This window comes from Vipera berus (assembly GCF_964194415.1).
Source record: "Vipera berus genome assembly, chromosome: 4".
In the NCBI taxonomy this organism is placed as follows: Eukaryota; Metazoa; Chordata; class Lepidosauria; order Squamata; family Viperidae; genus Vipera; species Vipera berus.
Genome location: NC_138206.1, coordinates 98,533,609 through 98,555,669, shown reverse-complemented (window position 1 = coordinate 98,555,669; position 22,061 = coordinate 98,533,609). Strand labels below are relative to the sequence as shown.

At 36.4% G+C, this 22,061-nt stretch overlaps 1 protein-coding gene across 3 annotated transcripts in view; it reads left to right on the top strand.

Moving 5' to 3' along the window:
- Nucleotides 1–22,061, top strand: part of NALCN (sodium leak channel, non-selective) — a gene marked incomplete at both ends in the record, with an annotated part of 234,296 nt that overhangs the window by 206,969 nt on the left and 5,266 nt on the right. For all 3 annotated transcript variants that reach the window (XM_081326644.1, XM_081326643.1, XM_081326642.1), the window contains 18 exons: nt 612–779; nt 1,585–1,689; nt 2,754–2,860; nt 3,314–3,434; nt 3,533–3,631; nt 4,180–4,273; nt 6,549–6,655; nt 6,810–6,884; nt 8,753–8,872; nt 10,582–10,650; nt 11,277–11,425; nt 12,071–12,164; nt 13,202–13,334; nt 14,721–14,836; nt 15,684–15,841; nt 16,759–16,909; nt 17,802–17,951; nt 19,115–19,232. In XM_081326644.1, coding sequence (XP_081182770.1) covers nt 612–779; nt 1,585–1,689; nt 2,754–2,860; nt 3,314–3,434; nt 3,533–3,631; nt 4,180–4,273; nt 6,549–6,655; nt 6,810–6,884; nt 8,753–8,872; nt 10,582–10,650; nt 11,277–11,425; nt 12,071–12,164; nt 13,202–13,334; nt 14,721–14,836; nt 15,684–15,841; nt 16,759–16,909; nt 17,802–17,951; nt 19,115–19,232 — 2,134 coding nt within the window. The remainder of the gene's footprint in view (nt 1–611; nt 780–1,584; nt 1,690–2,753; nt 2,861–3,313; nt 3,435–3,532; nt 3,632–4,179; nt 4,274–6,548; nt 6,656–6,809; nt 6,885–8,752; nt 8,873–10,581; nt 10,651–11,276; nt 11,426–12,070; nt 12,165–13,201; nt 13,335–14,720; nt 14,837–15,683; nt 15,842–16,758; nt 16,910–17,801; nt 17,952–19,114; nt 19,233–22,061) is intronic.

Sequence of the window (22,061 nt, the reverse complement as noted above, 5' to 3'; positions counted from 1 at the left end):
GGCACAGCAACAGCATCGACACCATCATAATGTCTTGGCAGTATTCTGTATTCTGTATTTTCTTTATTCTGTATTCAGAATATTCAGAATATTCTACATTTTGTTTCCATGGCTTCCCTCTATTTTTCATCAGAAAAAAAACAGGAAATGGAATTGTGAATAGAAAATATTAATCTGTACATACTTTATCATTCTCAAACAGTGTATTAAAGAGAGGGGAGGAGATCTTGTTTAGTTGTAAGTTTTTTGCCTTTCCGGCATCCCCATGATTATATGATCAAAATTCAGATACTTGGCAACTGGTTCATACTTATGACAGTTGCAGTATCCTGCAGGGTCACGTGATCCCTTTTTGCGACCTTCTGACAAGCAAAGTCAATGGGGATTCACTTAACAACCGGGTTACTAACTTATCAACTGCAGTGATTCACTGAATAACGTAGGCAAGAAATGTGGTAAAATGTGGCAAAATTCACTTAACAAATGTCTCACTTAACAACAGAAATTTTGGGCTCAGTTGTGGTCATAAGTCAAGGACTACCTCTAGTGTATGCATGAAATACACATTAAAACTCATATTATAATTCAGGTTATTTTCTCTCTTTCCAAAGGTAAGCCTGATATTTCTCTGCTGGATGCCCCAGAATGTTCCTGCTAAATCAGGAGCTCAGCTGCTAATGGTCCTACGGTGTCTTCGGCCCCTTCGTATTTTTAAACTGGTGCCTCAGATGAGAAAAGTTGTTCGGGAACTATTTAGTGGCTTCAAAGAAATCTTTCTAGTGAGTACTATGTATGGTTTCTCATTTCAAATATCCTTATAAGGGAAACCATCAATACATATATTTCATCAGAGGTCTACAAATAAGTTTAACGAATTAATCTCCTTGGTTCTTGTCCTTTGTAATTGCTTGTGAATCCATCCAGTTATAACCTCTAATCACATCCATAGCTATGTATTTAAAGCAGGCAGTCTGTTTCTTTAAGAATACAATGTTACTACTATGAAGGTATTACATTTTCTTCAAAAAATAATAGGTGATATTTTGTACTGGGAAAAATGTTACATTTCTGCAAGAATGCATTAAATTTTCCCATGTTTACACAAAGAAATGAACTGCTGCGGTGCCATATTCCATTGTTCTCCCCAAGTTCTGAATACCAAATTTTAGCAAATGTTAAAAGTTAACTTTGTACTTTGCTATGTGTGAATGGCATGGTTTGATATAAGCATATGGGTTGCCTTTAAAGAGTTATAGATAAATCTGATTGCCATGACTGGCAGAATAAATTGGCCAGTCCATTAGGACATTTTTGATTGTGCACCTGCTTGAATGCATGAAATATATAGCAAGTTATTTGAATAGGATGGGGAGTAAATTTGAATATAGTAAGCTTACTTCCTAGTGTATATGAAAAGAAGGATGGAAAAAACATGAACAGAAGAAACCACTTAGCTGCCATCCTAAAAACACTGTTATAGTAATCAGTTCTTCCTTGCAGTTCTGTAATGAAAGTCATTGCATGGTGATTATTGTTATAGAAAATATAAGAGAAAAATACTTTTTTTTCCTATATTTTTTTCAGGTTTCAATCCTTTTATTGACGTTAATGCTTGTTTTTGCAAGCTTTGGAGTTCAACTTTTTGCTGGGAAACTGGCCAAGTGCAATGATCCCCATATAACTGCAAGAGTAAGAGCAAGTTTTTTGTACTTAGATAATTTCCTCCTCCTTCTTTCACTCATTTTAATCAGCTGATGAGGCTTAATTTATGGTGATGTTATGTAGAAACACTAAAAAAAGGCATAGAACTGAAAGTATACGTTGTGTGAAGACAAGTCATTTCCCTCTGCATCATTTGTTTAAAAATACTTCTGGATTCCCTTTTAGAATATTGCCCTCTCACAATGGTTTCTACCATATATGCTTATCTAAGCGTAAACATAGGTGTATACATCAAACAACTTTTAAATAATAAATTATCACAAAATGTGACAAATAGAAGCAAGGATCGGCTATGTAACTGATGAGGTTCAGTATTTAGCTTAGTGAGAACAGTAAAATCCAATAATTGTGCCTTTCCCAACAGCCTTGGTGGAGCAGTGGGCTAATGCCTCCTTAAGTAACACCAGCTGCCTGCAATTAGTGCAGGTTCGAGTCCCACCAGGCTCAAGGTTGACTCAGCCTTCTATCCTTCTGAGGTAGGTAAAATGAGGACCCAGATTGTTGGGGGCAATAAGCTGACTTTGTAATAATGCCGCTTGGGGGGCCCCGAAAGCCCTAATAAGCAGGCATATACATAGAATGAAGGCTATTGCTAAGCACATTGATTTGTGCTTTGAATTGTAAGCCGCCCTGAGTCTTCGGAGAAGGGCGGGATATAAATGGGATTAAAATAAAAATAAAAAAAGTAAGAATTCAAGCATTGAGAGGGAACAGTTTAACTGAACGAGTTCCAGAATCCAGACTCACTCCTCCAGCTGTCCAAGCAGATCTCTGGTACTGTAAATCTGATGTTGCTCGCAATACATGTGTGGTCTCAGTCAAGGAAAATATTGCTTAAAGTCTGGGGGAAAAATTCTCACCATAAGTTCTGTCTTCTTCATGCATAGATTAGCTTCTCTGCATTCCTGAACATAAATGGCAGATTCCCTAAACTGAGGCATAACTCTTGTTTGTTTACAGTATGCTATTGACATATATTAAAATAAAGCATTTTGGTTTCTATACAAAATGTGATGTTGTATTTCTGACAGGAAGATTGTCATGGTATATTCCGAATAAATGTAAGTGTTTCCAAAAATCTGAATTTGAAGCTAAGACCTGGTGAAAAAAAGCCTGGATTTTGGGTGCCTCGTGTCTGGTAAGTAATGTGTTTTGGGCCTTAAATATAGATTTATTATTAGTGTTGATTAATAGAATTACTCCAGTAGATTAATCCAATGGAATGTTAATTTCCAGTCTCAAATCTTTAAATTCAACAGCCACATTGGAATGCGTCTTCTGTCCAAAAGACAATATATCTAGAGATTATTATTGTAGGGTAAATAACAAAAGAGCAATTGATTCATTGCATTGCTTAATTCTCTTGAGTTGCCATTTGTCAATTTCTTCCATCAAAAATCCCCCCCACCCCAAAAAGGACTCTTTTTCAGAATTAAGGAGTACAAAAGATCAACATCATGGAGGGAATTTCAGGAGAGGGTAGAACAAGAGAATCACATTGGGGAGTAACAGGTTACTAACCTGGCACTGTTTTAGGATATACTGTTGGCAAACAACATTTTTTACTCCTCATTTCTGTGTTGTATTGCAGGGCTAACCCTCGAAACTTTAACTTTGACAATGTTGGTAATGCAATGCTGGCATTATTTGAAGTCCTGTCATTAAAGGGGTGGGTAGAAGTCAGAGATGTCATCATTCATCGTGTGGGTCCAGTAAGTATTTTCCTCAAATCTGTAAGACCTGTCAGATTTTTTCCTATTCATTCTTATTAATAAGACAAATGTAATATTGATACATTTTTATGTTGCAGATTCATGGCATCTACATTCATGTTTTTGTATTCCTGGGCTGCATGATTGGACTTACCCTTTTTGTTGGAGTTGTCATTGCTAATTTCAATGAAAACAAGGTAACACTGCAGATTTTCTATTTTTCTACAGTAATCATGTTTATATTGTGTTACTTTTAAATGTCTTCATGTGTAATCAGATAATATTGCTGAGCTAACATACAGTTGTGTTTATATTAAACAGCAGGGATATTTTTTCAATTATAAAATTATTTTTTGCATCACATGTAATGTATTGCATACCTAAGTATTTAGAGGATTAATTTATATTAATGGAGTTACAGTAAGTATAACATTTCTAGTCTTGCTATAAGCATTTTTCCCCTCTGGTTGTTCTTACCAGGTACACAACCTGGATATGATTTACCAAATTTTTAGTAAGACTCTTAACTTAAAAAATGGACAAAGCGCACGCACGCACACGCACGCGCACACACACACACACAAAGAGAGAGAGAGAGAGGAATTAGAAAACAACCCCTAAAACAGAAGCAAAATAGAGCACAATTCCCTAGTTGAAAGAATCCCTAATGATTATTCATTCCAATAATGAATATGATAAGAAAAAAGCAAATACATTTTGGTGGTAATGGCTCCTGTTGTTTTAGGGAACAGCTCTACTAACAGTTGACCAGAGGCGATGGGAAGATCTGAAGAGCAGATTAAAGATAGCACAGCCTCTTCACCTCCCACCACGTCCAGGTATCTAGATGTTTAAAACTCAGATTCAAAAGGTAATAAAACCACTAAGTGATAATGCATATGATCAAATGTTTAAGTCACTATGTGCCATCATCTTGAAGTTGAGTCTTAGCAACCTTCAGGATGATTCATCCCCAAAATGATCCTTCAGGTTTTCCAGCAATGCACTCATCACCATTATAACTGAGTCATTCATATTGTTGCTGGCCATCTTATTCTCTTTCCTACCATCTTTCCCATCATTATAGACTTCTCAAGGGAATTGGGTCTTCACATAACATGTCCAAATATTATAATTTGAGCCTTATCATTTCTGTCTGGATTGAGAACTCTAGATTAATTTGTTCTATGATCCATTATTGTTGACATGATAGCAGTGTTCCAATGTTTGAAGGGCTCCCACAGAGAAGAGTTGGTCACCCTATTCTCCAAAACACCTGAAGGCAGGACAAGAAGCAATGGATGAAAGCTATTCAAGGAGGGAAGAACTAAATTTCCTGATAGTGAGAACAATTAACCAGTGGAACTGCTTGCCTCCAGAAGCTATGGGTGATCCATCACCGGAAGAGATTGGACAGCCATTTGTCTGAAATTGTATAGGATCTCTTGCTTAAGCAGGGGGTTGAACTGGAGGACTGGGGTCCCTTCCAACTTTATTATTCTGTTCCATTATCCCAAAGGTGCTTTTTCAAAAGACAACTGAACTTTGCTATTTCTTGAAGACATTTCACTTCTCATCCAAGAAGTGTCTTCAGTTCTGAAAAAGCTTCTCAGATGAGAAGCTAAATGTCTTCAAAGAAATGTCTTCAAGGAAATGTCCAGTTGGCTTTTGAAAAAGCATCTTTGGAGCAACCATGACCTGGATAACTGAGAATCTCAATAGACATTCTGTTCTATTCGTTTGTTATTCTTTCTATGATCATGTGTATCCATCCGATCAAGCCCAAAGAGAGTCTGGAATGGTATAGGATGTCCTGCCATGGGCAGCAGGTTCGACTAGAAGACCTCCAAGGTACCTTTCATCCTATTATTCCATCTTCTGTGTTCTATGATATTCTCAGGAGCCTTCTCTAACTCCAAAGTTCAAAAGCATCCATAATCTTTCTATCCTGCTTCTTCTTCAAGTCCATCTTTCATTTCCATAGAATATCATAAAGAAAACTATTGCCTGCATGTTTCAGATCTTGAAGGTATAGACATATCACAGTATCTAAATATCTTTTCCAAGGCCTTCATTACTATCCTACCAAGTGCTAGTCTACAGTGTATCTCTGGACAGCTAGTTATTTTACTGATAATCCTAAAAGGCAGAAATTACCTACCACTTCAATATCTTCATTGTCAGTTTTAAGGTTGAGTATTGTTATCTTTATCATTATTCTTTGCATTTAAACTTCCTCTTTTTTCATTGTGCTCCTTGACTTTCATAACTAAACCTTGCAGATCCTTTGCATTTTCAGATATCATAGTAATGTCATTAATACAGCTCAAGGTATGGAAGTGTTTCTTTCAGTTTTAAAACTACACTCATTGCATTCAAGCCTGCTTCAAAATATACTCAGCATATAGAGTGAATAAATAAGCGAGTATATAGCAATAGCAATAGCACTTAGACATATACCATTTCACAGTGCTTTACAGCCTCTCTAAGCAGTTTGCAGAGTCAGCGTATTGCCCCGAACAATCTGGGTCCTCATTTTACCAATCTCGGAAGGATGGAAGGCTGAGTCAACCTTGAGCCAGTCGGGATCAAAGGAACCAAATTCCTGGCAATGTTAGCAGAGTTAGCCTGCAATACGTCATTCTAACTACTGTGCCATTATGGCTCTCATATAGCCTTATCTCACTCCTTTGTCATCCTGGAGCTGGTCTGTTTTGCCATTTTCTGTCTGGACTGTGACATCCTGTCACATGTGTAAGTTCCACATGAGGAGAAAGTTATTCTTTCTATTTTCCTAAGGACATTCTACATCTTGGTATGGCCAATACAATAAAATGCTTTCTGTGATCAATTAATTCTTTTTTGTGTGTATTCTTTGGCTTTATTAATTACCCAGCATTCATCAGAAATAATGTCTCATGTTTCTTAACTTTTTCTAAAGCCAGCTTTGTAGGGCTCAAATCTATCTAGTTTGCTCACACATGAAAGTAACAATATTATACTGTGTTGACTAATATGTGCCCACAAATAACAGCTGCACTGAGGGGGGGAAATTGTAGAAGTCATTGCAAATTCTGTCCTATATAAACTTATGCTTTTATTTTGTTTTTTCAGATAATGATGGATTCCGAGCTAAAATGTATGATATAACCCAACACCCATTTTTCAAGAGAACCATTGCAGTTCTTGTATTGGCCCAGTCTGTGCTATTATCTGTTAAGGTACTTTTAAGGTGCTTTATTAATTATTTACAAATGAGCATAAATAGGAGAAAATCGCTGTGTTTATAATAAACAGGAACAACAGTGGTAGAATTTTAAACAGAAAAGAAAATTAGATATTTTTTCATAAACTTTTTTTTTTCTTTTGCATAAGTGGGATGATCAAGATCCAGTAACTGGTCCATTAGCTGCAATGTCAGTGGTCTTCACCTTCATATTTGTTCTAGAGGTAATATATTTCAATATTTCTGTAAATAAGTTCAGATTAGATTTGTCTTGTGTCATTTATTGTACATTACAATATTAGAAGATAATATAGATGCTATTTATTAATTACATCTATAACTCACTTGAGTCCATTATGACTCCAGGTGGCATATAATATAAATTTAAAACAATACAATGCAAAATGTATAAAAAAGCAGATGTCTAGAAGCATAACATTGATTTTATTAAGCCAGTTGTCTTCATAAGGAGTCCACCTCTACTCTAACTCATGGCCAGGGAAAAGCCAGGTTTTAAGGGCTGTCTTAAATAAGGTAAAAGTGAGGGTTTTATATTATGAATCTCTGAGGGAATATCATTCCAGAGGATAGGCACTATAATAGGAAAGGCTCACTTTCTTGATTCCCATCAAATGGCACTGTCCACTTCGCCAGACCACACAGGAGAGAAGACAAGCAGTCCCCCAGATAACTCATGAAAAGTTCTATAAATGATCATTAGCATCCCAAATTATATCTGGAAGCCTGTTGGTTAACCATTGCCTACTATTGACATTCTTAGCAGACACATTATGTTATTTGGCCATACCATGGCATGCCGATAACTGCCCATGCTTCTGATCCTGGGCCAGCTACAGCTTCTAAATAGTCTTCAAGGGCAGTCCCATGTAGAGTTCATTGCAGTGGTAAGTTACTGCCTTAAAGGCATTTTGGTGTAGTTGATACACTAGATGAATTTGTATGAAAGTGGTCCTATCCAAGAGTTGTCAATCCAAGTAGTCTTCAAATTGCACACCAATTCCGAAAGAAGTGCAACCCCATTCAGAACTAAAAATGAAATATTTTTGTACTGGGTTTTCCAAATACCCATAACTATTCAGCTTGTCATGGTTGAACTTAAGCTGTTCCTGGACCTGATTACAGGAACCACTGCCTTAACACCATATCTCCCACTCCTAAACCCTGTGAGCAGTACAAAAGAATGTCATTGACCATAGTATCAAAATTCAATAAGATCAAGGAGATGCACTACCCCCATCCCAGCTCCACCAGAGATCATCTGCGAGCATCATCAATGCCATCTCAGTACCATGTCCTGATCTAAAACCTATCTGAAAGGTATACAGATTAGTTATAATTTTCAGGACTGCCTGTCTGAAGCTGTAACCATTCTGCTGTTCATGACACACAATCCAAGAAAAAAGGTGGTGCTTTTGCAAGCAAATGAAGTCTTTGGGTTTGAATGGAGGATTTTAGAAGTATTAGTACCCTACTCATAAGGTTTATCTAAAATATCTAAATATGGGGATCTAATCACTGTTCCTGTATCGGCTTTGGTTCATGTTAATAGATGGTGACAAAAACACCACAGAATTAAGTTAATTAAAATCATAATGAACAGCAAAAGGAGAGGCTTTGCCAATTTCTTGTGTTCATGTAAAAAATTTTTTGCTGATTAGATATAAAGTAATCGATCAAACATTAAAATAGGTTTCTTTTTCTGCATTAATAATTATAACCAAAGACTAGTAAAATATGTATATGTTGTAACATTTTCTTGTATATCAGGTTTGTTTTTGCTTATACATATTTTAATCCAATAGTTAAATTTATTTTCAATAATTATCCATTTGAATATTATTAAAACATAATTTTGAGGAATCATTCATGATTATTTTTATTTATTTTTATTTTTATTCCATTTATATCCCGCCCTTCTCCGAAGACTCAGGGTGGCTTACAAGCTTAGCAGTAGCCTTCATTCTATGTATATGCCTGCTTATTAGGGCTTTCATACACCCCCCAAGCGGCATTATTACAAAGTCAGCTTAATACAAAGAGAAGCTCTTACATATACATTTGTTTTTGCAAGGTTACAATGAAAATTATTGCCATGTCACCTGCTGGATTTTGGCAGAGCAGAAGAAATCGTTATGATCTCTTGGTGACATCATTAGGTGTCATATGGGTGATTCTCCACTTTGCCATAACTGTAAGTTTCAAGAACCACATTGTCTATTCAAAGAATGTAGGATAGTTTTGCTCTTTTTGCGAATCTGCAAAATGTATAATTCTTTGAGGCTTGATCTTGCCTTGTTATGGTCATTCCTGAAAAGACAGTATTTTTTGTAATTACAATTAATATTATAACTGAGTTTACTCAGGTAGCCACAAATGATTTAAACTAGAATTAATGGGATGCAGTTTTCAAAGGATGCAGTTTTCACTAAATATTTGCATTGGGCTTAGTTATTGTGGTAGCACATCTGTTTATAAACTATACTATGTCAGACATGGAATGGAATGTTACTTGACTGAATATTCCTTCATGCTAAAATATTCCTATTAACATTTTTCCGTAATAGTAAATGCTATAATTTTGTTAGTCCTATGTATATTTTATGTTAGCAATTGTAAGGAAAAGAATAAACTTGATGAAATGTATTCCTGCAAAGGCTGCTTACATGATTTTAAAAGTAATGTTGAAAAATTCATGGAAGATAAATTATGACTTTAGAAATAGTGTCATTATATTTTGTGTTGGTCAACTCAGTGCTGAGTGCTTTATCTAGTTCTACTTAGTGGTATCAAAGATGCAGAAAAATTAGAATAAGGGCAGAGAAGATCAACAAAATCAAAATAAGCAGACAAAATCAAGCCTAATTTATGTGTTGATTATGTTAAAGAAAGATAACTAAGAGAAACATATAATAGAACTTTTCAATTATCTGAAGAGTTATCCATCAGAAGAAGGCCAAGACCTGTTTTCTACCAACCCATAAAATAATTGTCTTAAATTGCAGAAAAACAAGTCAGTCAATTTCTATGGAATCTATATGTCAGAAATAATATGCTTTTGGATATGGATACCAGAGGATGGGAACAAAGTATGGGGGAGAGCTATTGTTTAATTTCTCTGCTTTTTAGAACCAGTTGTCTTCCTATTGCCCACTAGGCCGAATGTAATCATCAGTAATTGACACATTTGGTTTTATTAACTTAATTGTAAATCAGGTAACTTATAAAGCTAGAATGGCAGGCTGTAAATTAGGCAGAGGAAGACCTGCAGAATAAGTATCTCTTATCTGAAGCTCATAGCTGTGGCTTAGCCATGACCAAGAATAGCAGGTCTTGGTGCAAACCAGTAGTCAGACCCATTACAGTCTGCAATGCCCAGTCCAGAATTGTAAGCCAAAAATAAATTTCAGGAATGAGGGGGCAGAGGAACAAGATCTAGCAATGGAGAAATGTTTCCAAAGAGAAGGATACTCTTAAATAACTGGAGTTTGAATCCTTATCTAATTAGAGGATTCCATGTCCTTCACTCTTAAGAAGAAGTGTTGATTTCCATGTCTCAAACCTCCTTAGCTTAGTGCTCTCCTATGTTTAGGACCTGACTTATAAAGTGCTGGATAGATAGGTAGGTAGGTAGATAGATAGATAGATAGATAGATAGATAGATAGATAGATAGATAGATAGATAGATAGATAGAAAGAGATATATATATGAAGCTATTTCTATCTAACAAGTTCCATGTAATAACACCTAAATAATGAAATTATGAGTCTTTTTACATCAAGAACTATGCACTCATTCAATGTACTGCATTAAAGCTATACTGGTTATCGCAAAAATACAATCCTGAGCTGCATTTAATAATCAGTCCTGAGTACTGATTATGCTGATACTTTGTGTTTCAGAATGCCTATACCTATATGATGGGGGCATGTGTTATTGTGTTCAGGTTTTTTTCAATCTGTGGAAAGCACGTAAGTACACATGAGGGTTTTCCCCCATGCTTATACTAATTACACATTGAATAAGTTGGACTGTGTGTTTTTTTTATTGAATTGAGGCTCTTACTGGTTTAAACCAATACATTGTTATAGCCTAGAAGTAAAGAACAATGAAAAAGGAACAGCTGACATAATCAGAATTAGAAGTAGGCAAAATTGTTTAGTTTTCATACAGATGGAAGCTTACAACAAAAAACCTCCATAGTATGAATGAGCGTATGAATGTTTGCATACCATAGAAAGAGCTTAAAAATAAATATCCACACAACTTTTAAACATCTACTGTACAGCAATAAATTAACAAAACCTTTACCAATAACATTCCAACACAAATTCTAACCACCTCACTATATAATTATTTTGTTGAATTAAAATGTTTTCAGTTTAAAGTGAACAGTTCTAAATATACAAAACAATGTTCTGAATCTGTGTCAATTTTGTTGGCTTGGAACAATGCCTGGAATTGTTACAGAGGTTCCAGCAAAATTAGAGCGTTCTTGGAACAATCCCAGTGAGGTTGAAACAGTCCACTTCAATTTCAGTACATTTCCATTTTGACCCATGTCTTATACCAAGCCTTCTTTCCCACTGCTTTCCAGGTGACTCTGAAGATGCTGCTGCTGACAGTGGTTGTCAGCATGTACAAAAGCTTTTTCATCATTGTAGGAATGTTCCTACTGTTGCTTTGCTATGCTTTTGCTGGAGTAGTTTTGTTTGGAACTGTGAAGTATGGAGAGAACATTAACAGGTATGATTTCTGTCACTTCATCTGAAAGTATTTGATAACTGTGATCTTGTTCCATCCTTGCTTTGATGGATGCCTCTATTATTACATTACCAGAGAGGCAGCCCTATTGATCTGTGACTGAGAGTCTCAGAAAATTCAGCATCAAATATCAAAGTAATGCTTATATGGCATTTCAAGTATACATGAATCCACTCTACAATGAATGTTTGAGTATTTGCAGAACCTGCAAGCTAGGGAAACAGCAGGAGCTATTATGAATAATAGCTAGTCTGGGTTCAAGCTTAAGATCCAAAACAGCCCCATGAAGAGACATATTCAAGCAATTTTCAGGGCAGTGCTGGTTACAGAAAGGTGTATGTAACACAGCTAGTTCTGAACAATCTAAACTATCCTGCTGCTCTAAATATAGTAAACACTACCTTACTTCCAACTAGGGAGTCTCATTCAAATACCACACCAGTCCTTTTCTGTGCAGATTGGGGAAAATATACCATGTTATCATTCAACTCAGGTACTGTAGCAGACTAGACTTGTATAAGCTAGCCTGGGTAGGGAAGAGGGAATTACCCAAATACCCTAGAGGATTGTTTGATTATGTTCTTAGTTGTGAAATATTGAATAATTATTTTTATGTGTTAAAAACAGGCATGCCAACTTTTCATCAGCTGGTAAGGCCATTACTGTACTCTTCAGAATAGTCACTGGAGAAGACTGGAACAAGATAATGCATGATTGCATGGTAAATTGACTGATTAAAATCCTGCATCATTTTAGCCAGCAGAAGCTTTGCATCTTAAAAATATCTTACATTTTATTTTTAAAAATGTGATCCTTCACCCAAACTTTGATTTATTGACTCTTGAAAATGCTATAGAAATAAATGTATAAGTACTTGGCAAAAATTATTAGGAAATATTTGTGCTATATGCCCAACTAGGTCCATGCAGTTTTATTGTATTTATTGAAATGAAAGGTGACAGGTTTTCAGTTCTAGAGAATGTCTTAACAATTCTGTTCTGTGGAACGTATTAACAAAGATAAAGAATTGTTCTTTTTTTTCTGGATCTTTGAAGCAGTCAGTGAGAAATACTGTGAAAGAACTCTCCTCTGCCCCCAAATTATCCCATTGCCATGATGTGGTGATGGACTTTAAGTTAGGAGGCATTTTAAATGGGTGTTGTATAATAAGGTCTATATTCTACGCCCAAAGAAAATATCTGTTTAGGAAGAATATATCTATATATGAAGGTTAGCTGAATAGAACTAAAAATATAAATGCAAATATGCATATCCAAACAATTGAAGTTGGCAATTCTCTAGAAATGTTTGGTCATTATTGGAAACAGCATTTTGAATTATATGATCCATTCTTCCTCTCTTGTCAATTCAGAATAACTTTACTCTTTGGTTGTAGGGGGAAATGGTGTAGTCTTTTAGCATAAATAAAAAAGAGATTGTGTTGTATAGGCAGTACAACAATTGAGCTGCTCCATTTCATGGTGACTGTCACATATAAAATACCCAACACACTCACAATATTTTTGATTCTGATGTTAAGAGAATGCTTGGTTGGGGGGAAAAACATGTGGAGTGGAAAGCATCAGAGAAATGAGGAAGTTGATCAGTTTTGCTGAAGTTCAAAATACTCTGTGTGTGTGTGTGTGTGTGTGTGTGTGCGTGCGAGAGAGAGAGAGAGAGAGAGAGAGAGAGAGAGAGAGAGAGAGAGAGAGAGAGAGATCTACTTTTGTAACCCTATTAGCTTTTTGTTTCATGCAGGTTCAACCTCCTTTTTGTACTCCAGATAACAGAACATACTGGAAAACAGATTGTGGGAATTATGCCGGTGCTCTTATGTATTTCTGTTCATTTTATGTCATCATTGCATACATAATGCTGAATTTACTTGTGGGTAAGTTTTAGTCATGAAACACAGCAATAAAGTTTTCACTGTGTTTTTTAACTCTATTATGGATTTGCTCAGGACCTAGTCATACTTAAAAATAGCCATTAACTCCAGTGTTTCAGTCAGTCAGAATTAACAAATACTACTGATTTAACCAGTTCTTCTCTATGTATGATCAAACCGCCACATGCATTAATTTTATATATTTATAATTGACTGTTCAATCCTGACAGCCCCCATACTTATTAGTGAAAAAAATGAAACAACATTTAAATAATCTGGTTACAAACCATAAAATAAAAACAATTAGTCATGGTTTAATAAGTGCAATCAATTATGCCATCCAAAATAAAATTAGTAAACATCCCATAAGGCTTGCCAGAGTTTCAGAAGTTTTCAAAACAAAAATGAGTTCTATATCCGAGATTCTGTGTCTGATCTGAAGAGTCTCAGGAAACACACATGGAAGATGCTACCACAGAACTGCTTTCCTCACCTAAGAAGCAAGTGGAGCAGAATCTCACTTCTGGCTCTTACCATACATTGCCTAAAGTACTCACATGAATGTTTAAAGCAACATGAACAACCTCAGACTAGATATGGTCTTTGCGATTTCCATGCAGCCATCCACCTTATCTCAAATATCCTATGTAGAAGTTTGGTTCAGATTTCTCAGAAAAAAACCTGTTTGTGGATTAAGTGTGGATCAGAAAGACAGAATGATAGTTATCAGAGAGAAATTAGTGTTCTTAGTTTTTAGCTCCAATTTTATTGACTGCTTGCTTCAATCTCACTCATATTCCATGGTGAGCAGATTAGTTTTGAGAACATGACCAGGCAAGGGAAAAAATTAATTATGTTTGTTTTAATGAATGTCAGATTTTTCAAAATATTGCAGGATTATTTTTGCTGCCTTTGTTATGCACAAGGTTTGTAATTTCCTTTATTTAAACATCTTATATGCAGAGTTGAAAAAATAAACGCATTATGGTTCCACACTACTTTATAACCTATTCAGCTTCTAATGAAGACAGCAGAGAATTGTTTTTTAAAACAATTAAAATGATACATTTATACATCAGATGTCAGACTCAAAGAATCAATTCCACTGATTTATTGCTCATGCCTATACAGAAGAATCTAGTCAATTAAGGTCAGCACTAAATTGGTGTAGATAAGAGTCAATGGAATTCAAGAGGGGCTGGACTTAGATTGCTTGTGGGAATGTAATGATTCCAGCCTGATTTCTCTCTTGATTCTGCCACCATGCTCTGCCTCCCCTTCTCCTACACATGACAAAATCCTTTTATGATTTTACAAATCTGTTATTTTCAATTATAAATGCTTATAACTAGGGAAGCCCTTACTTTTTTGTGTTTCTATCTTATACAGCTATAATTGTGGAAAACTTCTCTTTATTTTATTCCACTGAAGAAGACCAGCTCTTAAGTTATAATGATCTTAGACATTTTCAGATTATATGGAATATGGTTGATGACAAAAGGGAGGTAAGAAATTTCTCTTGAATACTATAAGTTTCATTGACTTACTGCTCTGCTAATCAATTGCTAAAAATGTAGCAATTAATTAAAGTAAAAATGGAATGTTAAATCCTTGGAAAAAGTCTGTGTCAACTTTTGTTGCCCTCCCATCCACAATCAGGCCCAAATTATGAACTATAACACAATATGACACATCAAGGCAGTCTTCTTTGAGAATGACCCATCTCTCTCACCTTATCTCCCGCTGCTATCACCAACGTGATATTACTGCCTGACCCTTCCACCTCCCCCATAACAGTCCAATTTTCCCTGGCTCATCACTATCCCAGCTTAGAGAGCTCCATCTGACAGCCAGGTCACAATATAAATTTTCAACCAGCTGGCTGAACTGGCTCTTTCAGGTCTCTTCTGCAATACCACAATGCTTAATTTTAGACAGCCAGCTGCCACTACCCTACCCCAGCACATATACAGAGACCATATCTCCTGTTCCACTCCTGCACTAACATAAACAGCACCTTAACTCACATCTACAGACTGAGCCATTCTGAATGTCCCTCCTGTCCCTTCTATCTCTCATCCAGGAAACCAGATACCTTTTACCTTAGGGAGAGAATTCCACAGAGTGACAGGCTCTATGACAGCTGTAGAACTCAGATTGGCACCTACTTCAGCCCCTGAATTGCTGCTGCAGCAACTCACCTCAGCCACCTTGTTGCCCAGGCACCTCATAATAGCAAAAGACTGGCAAAAAATGTCAATGTTACTAAATCATTTATTTGGAGAATAATAAAAGACAAATATATAGCTTTTTACCGGTGCAAGTATTTTATAATTGTGACTTTCTTTCCAGGGAGTAATTCCTACTTTCCGAGTCAAGTTTTTGTTGAGGCTATTACGTGGAAGACTGGAGGTAGATCTGGATAAGGACAAACTTCTGTTCAAGCATATGTGCTATGAAATGGAGAGATTGCATAATGGTGGAGATGTAACATTCCATGATGTATTGAGGTATACTGAACAACACAGCTGGGCTGCAAACCTGTATCTCACAAGCTTCAGTTCAGGGAAGCTTAACCAAGGAGATAGGGCTACATCAGTTAGGGTTTCATTGCATCTTATCAGGCTAAAGATACAAACACAGTTTATAAAAATTACCGTTTTTCATTTAGGGATCTATTAAATTTATTTATTAATAAAACATATTTTAATTGCTTTTTCTCATTACTGTACTTAATCATGTACTGTAAAAAGTGCAACTTTCATATTATGAATAGAGGTAAGAATGAAAACTTTAACAGAAACAACGTTTTTGTTAGTGCACATAGCTAGAGCTATAAACAATCTGTCAGAGCATGCACAGTCTTATTGCACTGAGATAACCCAGGAGTAAACACAATAAACAGTATATATTAAATGGTGGTTTATCTTACATTATCTACAATATCATATATCAAGAACAATATACATACACATGTTAATATAGCAGGCTCCAACACACAGCAGTTACAGCAGGAAATGAAACAGAGAGCACACATCTGCTGAGCCTTCCCTTTTATACAAAGCTCTTAAATGGACACAGACCCAGCTGGCTCTTAAAGGGACATAGACCCTGCTGAGTCATTCCCATCATTACATCATACATCTCACATCAGCAAGTTAGCTTTTAAATCATTACCTTGACACAGTCACGGAAGCAGTTATATTAATTGGATCTTCACCAAACTAATTACCAACTGCTCTGGTCACAAATTTCCTTGTAATGTATAATTACTTCAACACACTCACTATGTAATTATCAATGGACACAGAGACATTAAGCATCATTTTACAAGCCAAATAAACATTCCAAAGGATCTATATGGTTTTGACATAGAGTCATTTTCCTTTTTAAAAAATATATATTTACTAATATACGTTTCTTCTAGCATGCTGTCATATAGATCGGTTGACATCAGAAAAAGTCTTCAGCTGGAAGAACTCCTTGCTAGGGAACAACTAGAGTACACCATCGAGGAAGAAGTTGCCAAGCAGACAATACGCATGTGGTTGAAAAAATGCTTGAAGCGCATTAGAGCAGTAAGTTTAACATTATTGTGTTATTAATACTTTTAAATGCTATTTTAAAAGTCAGAAGATAGGACTTGAACAAGTGAGTGGAAATGACAGAGATGTACATTTCAGATAAATATTGATATAGTTATTAATCTTATTATTACTCCAGACCCTGCATTTTGCAGGAGTCTTGCCTTAATAACCAATAAGATTCTATGAAATCTTCAGCGCAAAACCATGTGAAAACATATGATGAGCCTTGCAATCTTTTCTTGCTAATTCCTTCTCTCTTCTCACGATAGAAAACATTTAGAAAAACAACAAAAAATGGAGGATGACGATACTTTGTACACAAGAGTTGATTTTGCCCCTATAAACCTTTTACATTTTAAATATATATATAAGAAAGCTTGAAATGAATGTGAGGAAAAAATATACTTTTACATTGCCTTCAGGAGTTGTGAGTGCCCCATTGCTGGAGGCTTTTAAGAAGAGACTGTCCAATTTAAAAATTATTGAAGCTAATATACTTCAGTAGTCTCTAAATGATATTTTGAAAACATCTTTTTTATTATTTTGATTTAAATAACTTTTTTGGATAGTCACTTGAAAACAGAAATAAAATATGTGTACCTTATAAAAACAATACAATAGGAAAAATCATTTAAAAGAGAATCCTAATTTTTGAAAAGTACTTTGGTTGATTTTATGCCATCAAGTCAGGCTCCGACCCTAGTGACTGTGTGGAGAAATACTTATCATTTCAGTCTGTCACCAATGATAAGCCATAGCTCTTTGATCCCATCCATCTACCATCACCATTAATTGTCCTTCCATAGTTCTTAAGCTTGCCAAGGGTTTTTGAAAAGTGCTTTTAAAGAAAACAAAATATATCACATGTGTCTTATTTTCCTAGAAACAACAGCAGTCATGCAGTATCATCCACAGCCTCCGAGAGAGTCAACAGCAGGAGTTAAGCCGTTTCCTAAATCCACCAAGCATTGAGACAACACAGCCAAGTGAAGATATGAATGCTAATAACCAGGATAACAGTGCACAGCCTGAGGTATGGGTTCATCCCTACTGTTGTTCTCAAAAAGCCAGAAAGGGAGCCAGTTTGGTGTAGTGATTAAGGCATCAGGCTAACATCAGGGAGGCCATGAGTTCTAGGCCCACCTTAGACGTGAAGCCAGCTGGATGATTTTGGCCCAGTCACTCTTTCTCTCAGCCCTCATTCTCACTTCCAAAATATTGCCAAGAAAACTGCAGGGACTTGTCCAGAAACTTGCCAGGAATCAATATTGACTTGAAGCCACAGCCTAATATGGCCTAGAAGCATTAAAAAAACCATGGGTCTGCGTAATAGTACACAACATATGAGAAAACATTCAACTGCATCTGAGTGAGACATATTTGGTAGATACCTACCAGATCTAAAGCACCTCAGTAAAAGACCTTTCCATTCATTTCTGCCTCAAAAATCTGTGTAAAGGACACATACTGTTTGCTGGCCTTGGAAACTTGCTTTTCTTTCTTTTTTCCTTTTTTTCTTTTACTTCTCCATTCTCTTATGTTTAATATAATTTTATGTTCAATTTTATGAGGCCTAAAATACATAATTTCTTGATCCATTATGCACAAGGGAGTATTACAACCCTCAGATATAAACAACCTTTATTTTTTCTGTGACCAGTATTTTATATTTTGGAATAACACATTGAATCCCATAACATTCTGGAATACATTTTCCTAAAATGTTTCTAGAAATAAATGTGGCAATAAATAATATTATCAATAAGTTGTAGCCAGGGATTTAAAAGAAACTTAACACAGATATTAATGGGAATAAAATGGCTTGATCTATCACAACATTCTATTAGTATCTAAATGAGAGAGCAACATTTAGAGTCTAAATATGGATGTTTGTATCTGGATGAAATGTGTCAAAATGGATTGGAAAAATTACATACAAAAAACATGCGTAGAAAACATTATTAACAGATACACACACACATATGCACACACATACATTTGAGAAATCTGCATTCAAATCTGTCAATGACAATGAATGTAGCTTTTTAAAAAAATAACAAAAAGAAAGTACACGGGGCTGAACAGAATAATCTACACAAAATTGCAACTGCAAAATTTGTGAAACAAGGGCCAAAAATCAAAGGTCCTTTTTGTTGTTTTCAGGTTTTAATTCCTTTTTTCTCTCATTCTATTCAGACAAGTAGTGAACAGCAGCTGCTTAGTCCCACGCTTTCTGACAGAGGTGGATATCGACAAGATTCTGGTGAGGGGGGTAAACCTCAGCGAAAGCTTGGACAATGGCGTTTGCCATCTGGTAAGTGAAAAGGGATATAAAGCACATTACCAAACTGATGCAGTTTCAGAGTATTGAGAGTACAAAATAAATACAAAATGCCTTCGGTAAATGAAATTTGGAGTTCTGTCTGATATAGCTCTGAAAATCAAGAGAATGTTTAGTTATAGTTAGAAAACTCACATGACTACCTACCTATCTTATATGACAATCCTAGACATTTCAGGGCAGCATGTGTCAAATATATTCTCAAGAGAAAAGGAAATGAAATTTCTGATTCATATTCTGGCCTAATGTGAGCCAATTTCAACTTCCTTTCCTTCAAAAGAAAATTTGTGCATTGAAACAAATTCTGAATCACTTTGGGCACATTTCTCATCTAGTTGGTGCACTAAATTATTCTAATATTAGTCTATCTTATGCCGTAACCTATCCCCTCAGATCATCAGTAACAAACATCTTATTCTTACAGCCATTGTTTGAAATTTACTAATCCATAAGAAATGGACTTTAGAGTTCATTCTCAGGCCTATCCTGACTTGGTGCCTTAACAAAGAAAGACCCTCGGCTCCATTTATAATGAAAGATATACTTTTACTAAAAGCCAAGTGGATTACAGTGAAGCAACAGTTAAAAGTTTGCGTGCAAAGCTTCCCTAGTTAACTTTCCCTTTCCTGTTCCTCCCCCCTGTTATCTCCCTATTGCCCAGTGACATTCACATGTTCCCTGTGTCAACGGGCTAGATGGTGAGACATTGCATTCCCCTTCTGGGTCTCTGGCCTTGGTACGATGAGCAGAGGCCTTGGGAAGGCATGACAAGTAGTTTTGGTTTTCCTCTTCTCAGCAGCTCCCTCCCCCCATAATCTATGGCAGGCTGGCATTTAGCAAAGCAAAGCTGCAGCTCAAGATAGCAGTTCTGACATTCTGCCCCCTTGAAAAAAAGGCTAAACCTAGGGAAAGAAAAGAAACGAAAGATTAGGATTTCAGTGAAGTTTGTCAAGGTATCAGTTATGAAATTTATGGAACAGGCATGGTGACTACACATGTTGGGTATCAACCCACTCATTTCAGAAGGTGGGAAACATTTCCAGGGGATTAAATATTGAAGCTTACCTCTGTGTGCCCATGAAGGATCTCCTTGGCCCCAAAGTGTTGTTCTGGTTCAATAAGTATAAGGGTTGGGGGCAGCTTGGTTGCGGGATAAAAGGGTGATGTGTTTGAAGATTTTAAAAGGCTGCAGTGGAAAACAGGATGGACGCATTGAAGGGTGTTTGGTAGCTTTAATTCCACCATCACTGGGTTGATAAGTCTAATGATAGGGAAAGGTCCAACATATTTTGGTCCCAGTTTCTTGAAGGATCGTCTGGATTACAGGAATTTTGTGGAAACTTTAAATTCCTTTTGCTGCAATCTCTTTTTGTCAGTGTACTTTTTGTGTCTCGCATTTTATTTATTTATTTATTTATTTATTTATTTATTTATTTATTTATTTATTTTGTTTATATACCGCCCTATTCCCAAAGGACTCAAGGCAAAATTTAAAAACAATCCAATATAAAATTAAAATAAATTAAAATAAATTAAATTAAGTCTAGCCACAAAAATTAAATCACAATTTAAAAACATTAAACCCCTCAGTCCAGACCAGATAGCTCAAAGAGCCAGGTTTTTAGGTCCCGGCGAAATGAACGAAGGTCGGGGGCAGTCCGGAGTTCCATTGGCAGTTGATTCCATAGGGCAGGCACGCCCACAGAGAACGCCCTCCCCCTGTGGATCGCCCGTCGGCAATCCTTGTTTCAAGCACCTTGTGGACAACTGGCCATGTAAGTTGCAGGGATTTTACCCATTCAGCTAGCAACATGCTTTGGAGAGATTGTTGGGTCTTTGCCAGTGGCCACCCAGAATGGCATGAAACTGGTAGTGTGTATAAATTGTTATAAGTGACCTCTGCAAAGAGGAGAAAGTCTGACCAATTGTCTTGTTGGTAATTGACATAATAATAAAGATACCCAAGAGCTTTAAAAATTCTTGCCAAAATTGGAAAGTAAATTGGACGCACACACACACACACACACACACACACACACACACCGGTCTGAAATTATTCTGGTCGGAGCTCCATGGAGCTGGTAGATATGTTGCACAGTTTTTCTAGGGTCCGTGCCAAAGGGATTTTGGGACAAGCCATGAAGTGATCCTGTTTGGAGAAGAGGTCACTAAAAAAAACCCCATATTACTGTGTTCCCTGAGCTGTCAGGTAGTTCCACAATAAAGTCCATAGAAACCTCCTTCCAAGGAGCCATAGGGTTACCTATATATTGTAGGAAACCTGGTGGTTTCCTGGGGTGACCCTTCATGAATGCATAAACAGGGCAATTGGCAACATAGCTTTTCTCCAAATATAGTAGTGTGGAATATGATGGTCTGAGAGAAAGTAAGTGGCCCAATTTAGCCAAATAGGCCTTGAATTCAACCTTCCCCTTCCCAGTTCAAAACTCTAATTTCATGTTTGGCCACCAGAATTGGCATCTCACCAAGGTTTTGACAAATCCAAAGTGTCCAGCCATTTTGGAACTGTGGCTATGCTGCAGAACTAAAGTCCTACAGTCCTCTAGTCCTTGTGGGTACGTAGAGTTTAGACCCACTCCAGGCAAGGCCATCATGTAGAGTGAAGTCAGCTTTGTGGCATGCAAACCAATTGCTCCTGGTCAGGGTCGCTCTTAGCGGTTGAACAAGATTGTCGGTTACCTTGCTCTCAGCTTTGCTTTGTGCCCTGGTGATGGTGGGAGCTGCTGTTTGACTGGAACGGATGATGGAGTTTACAGTCTCCTCCCTTATGCTGTTATATTG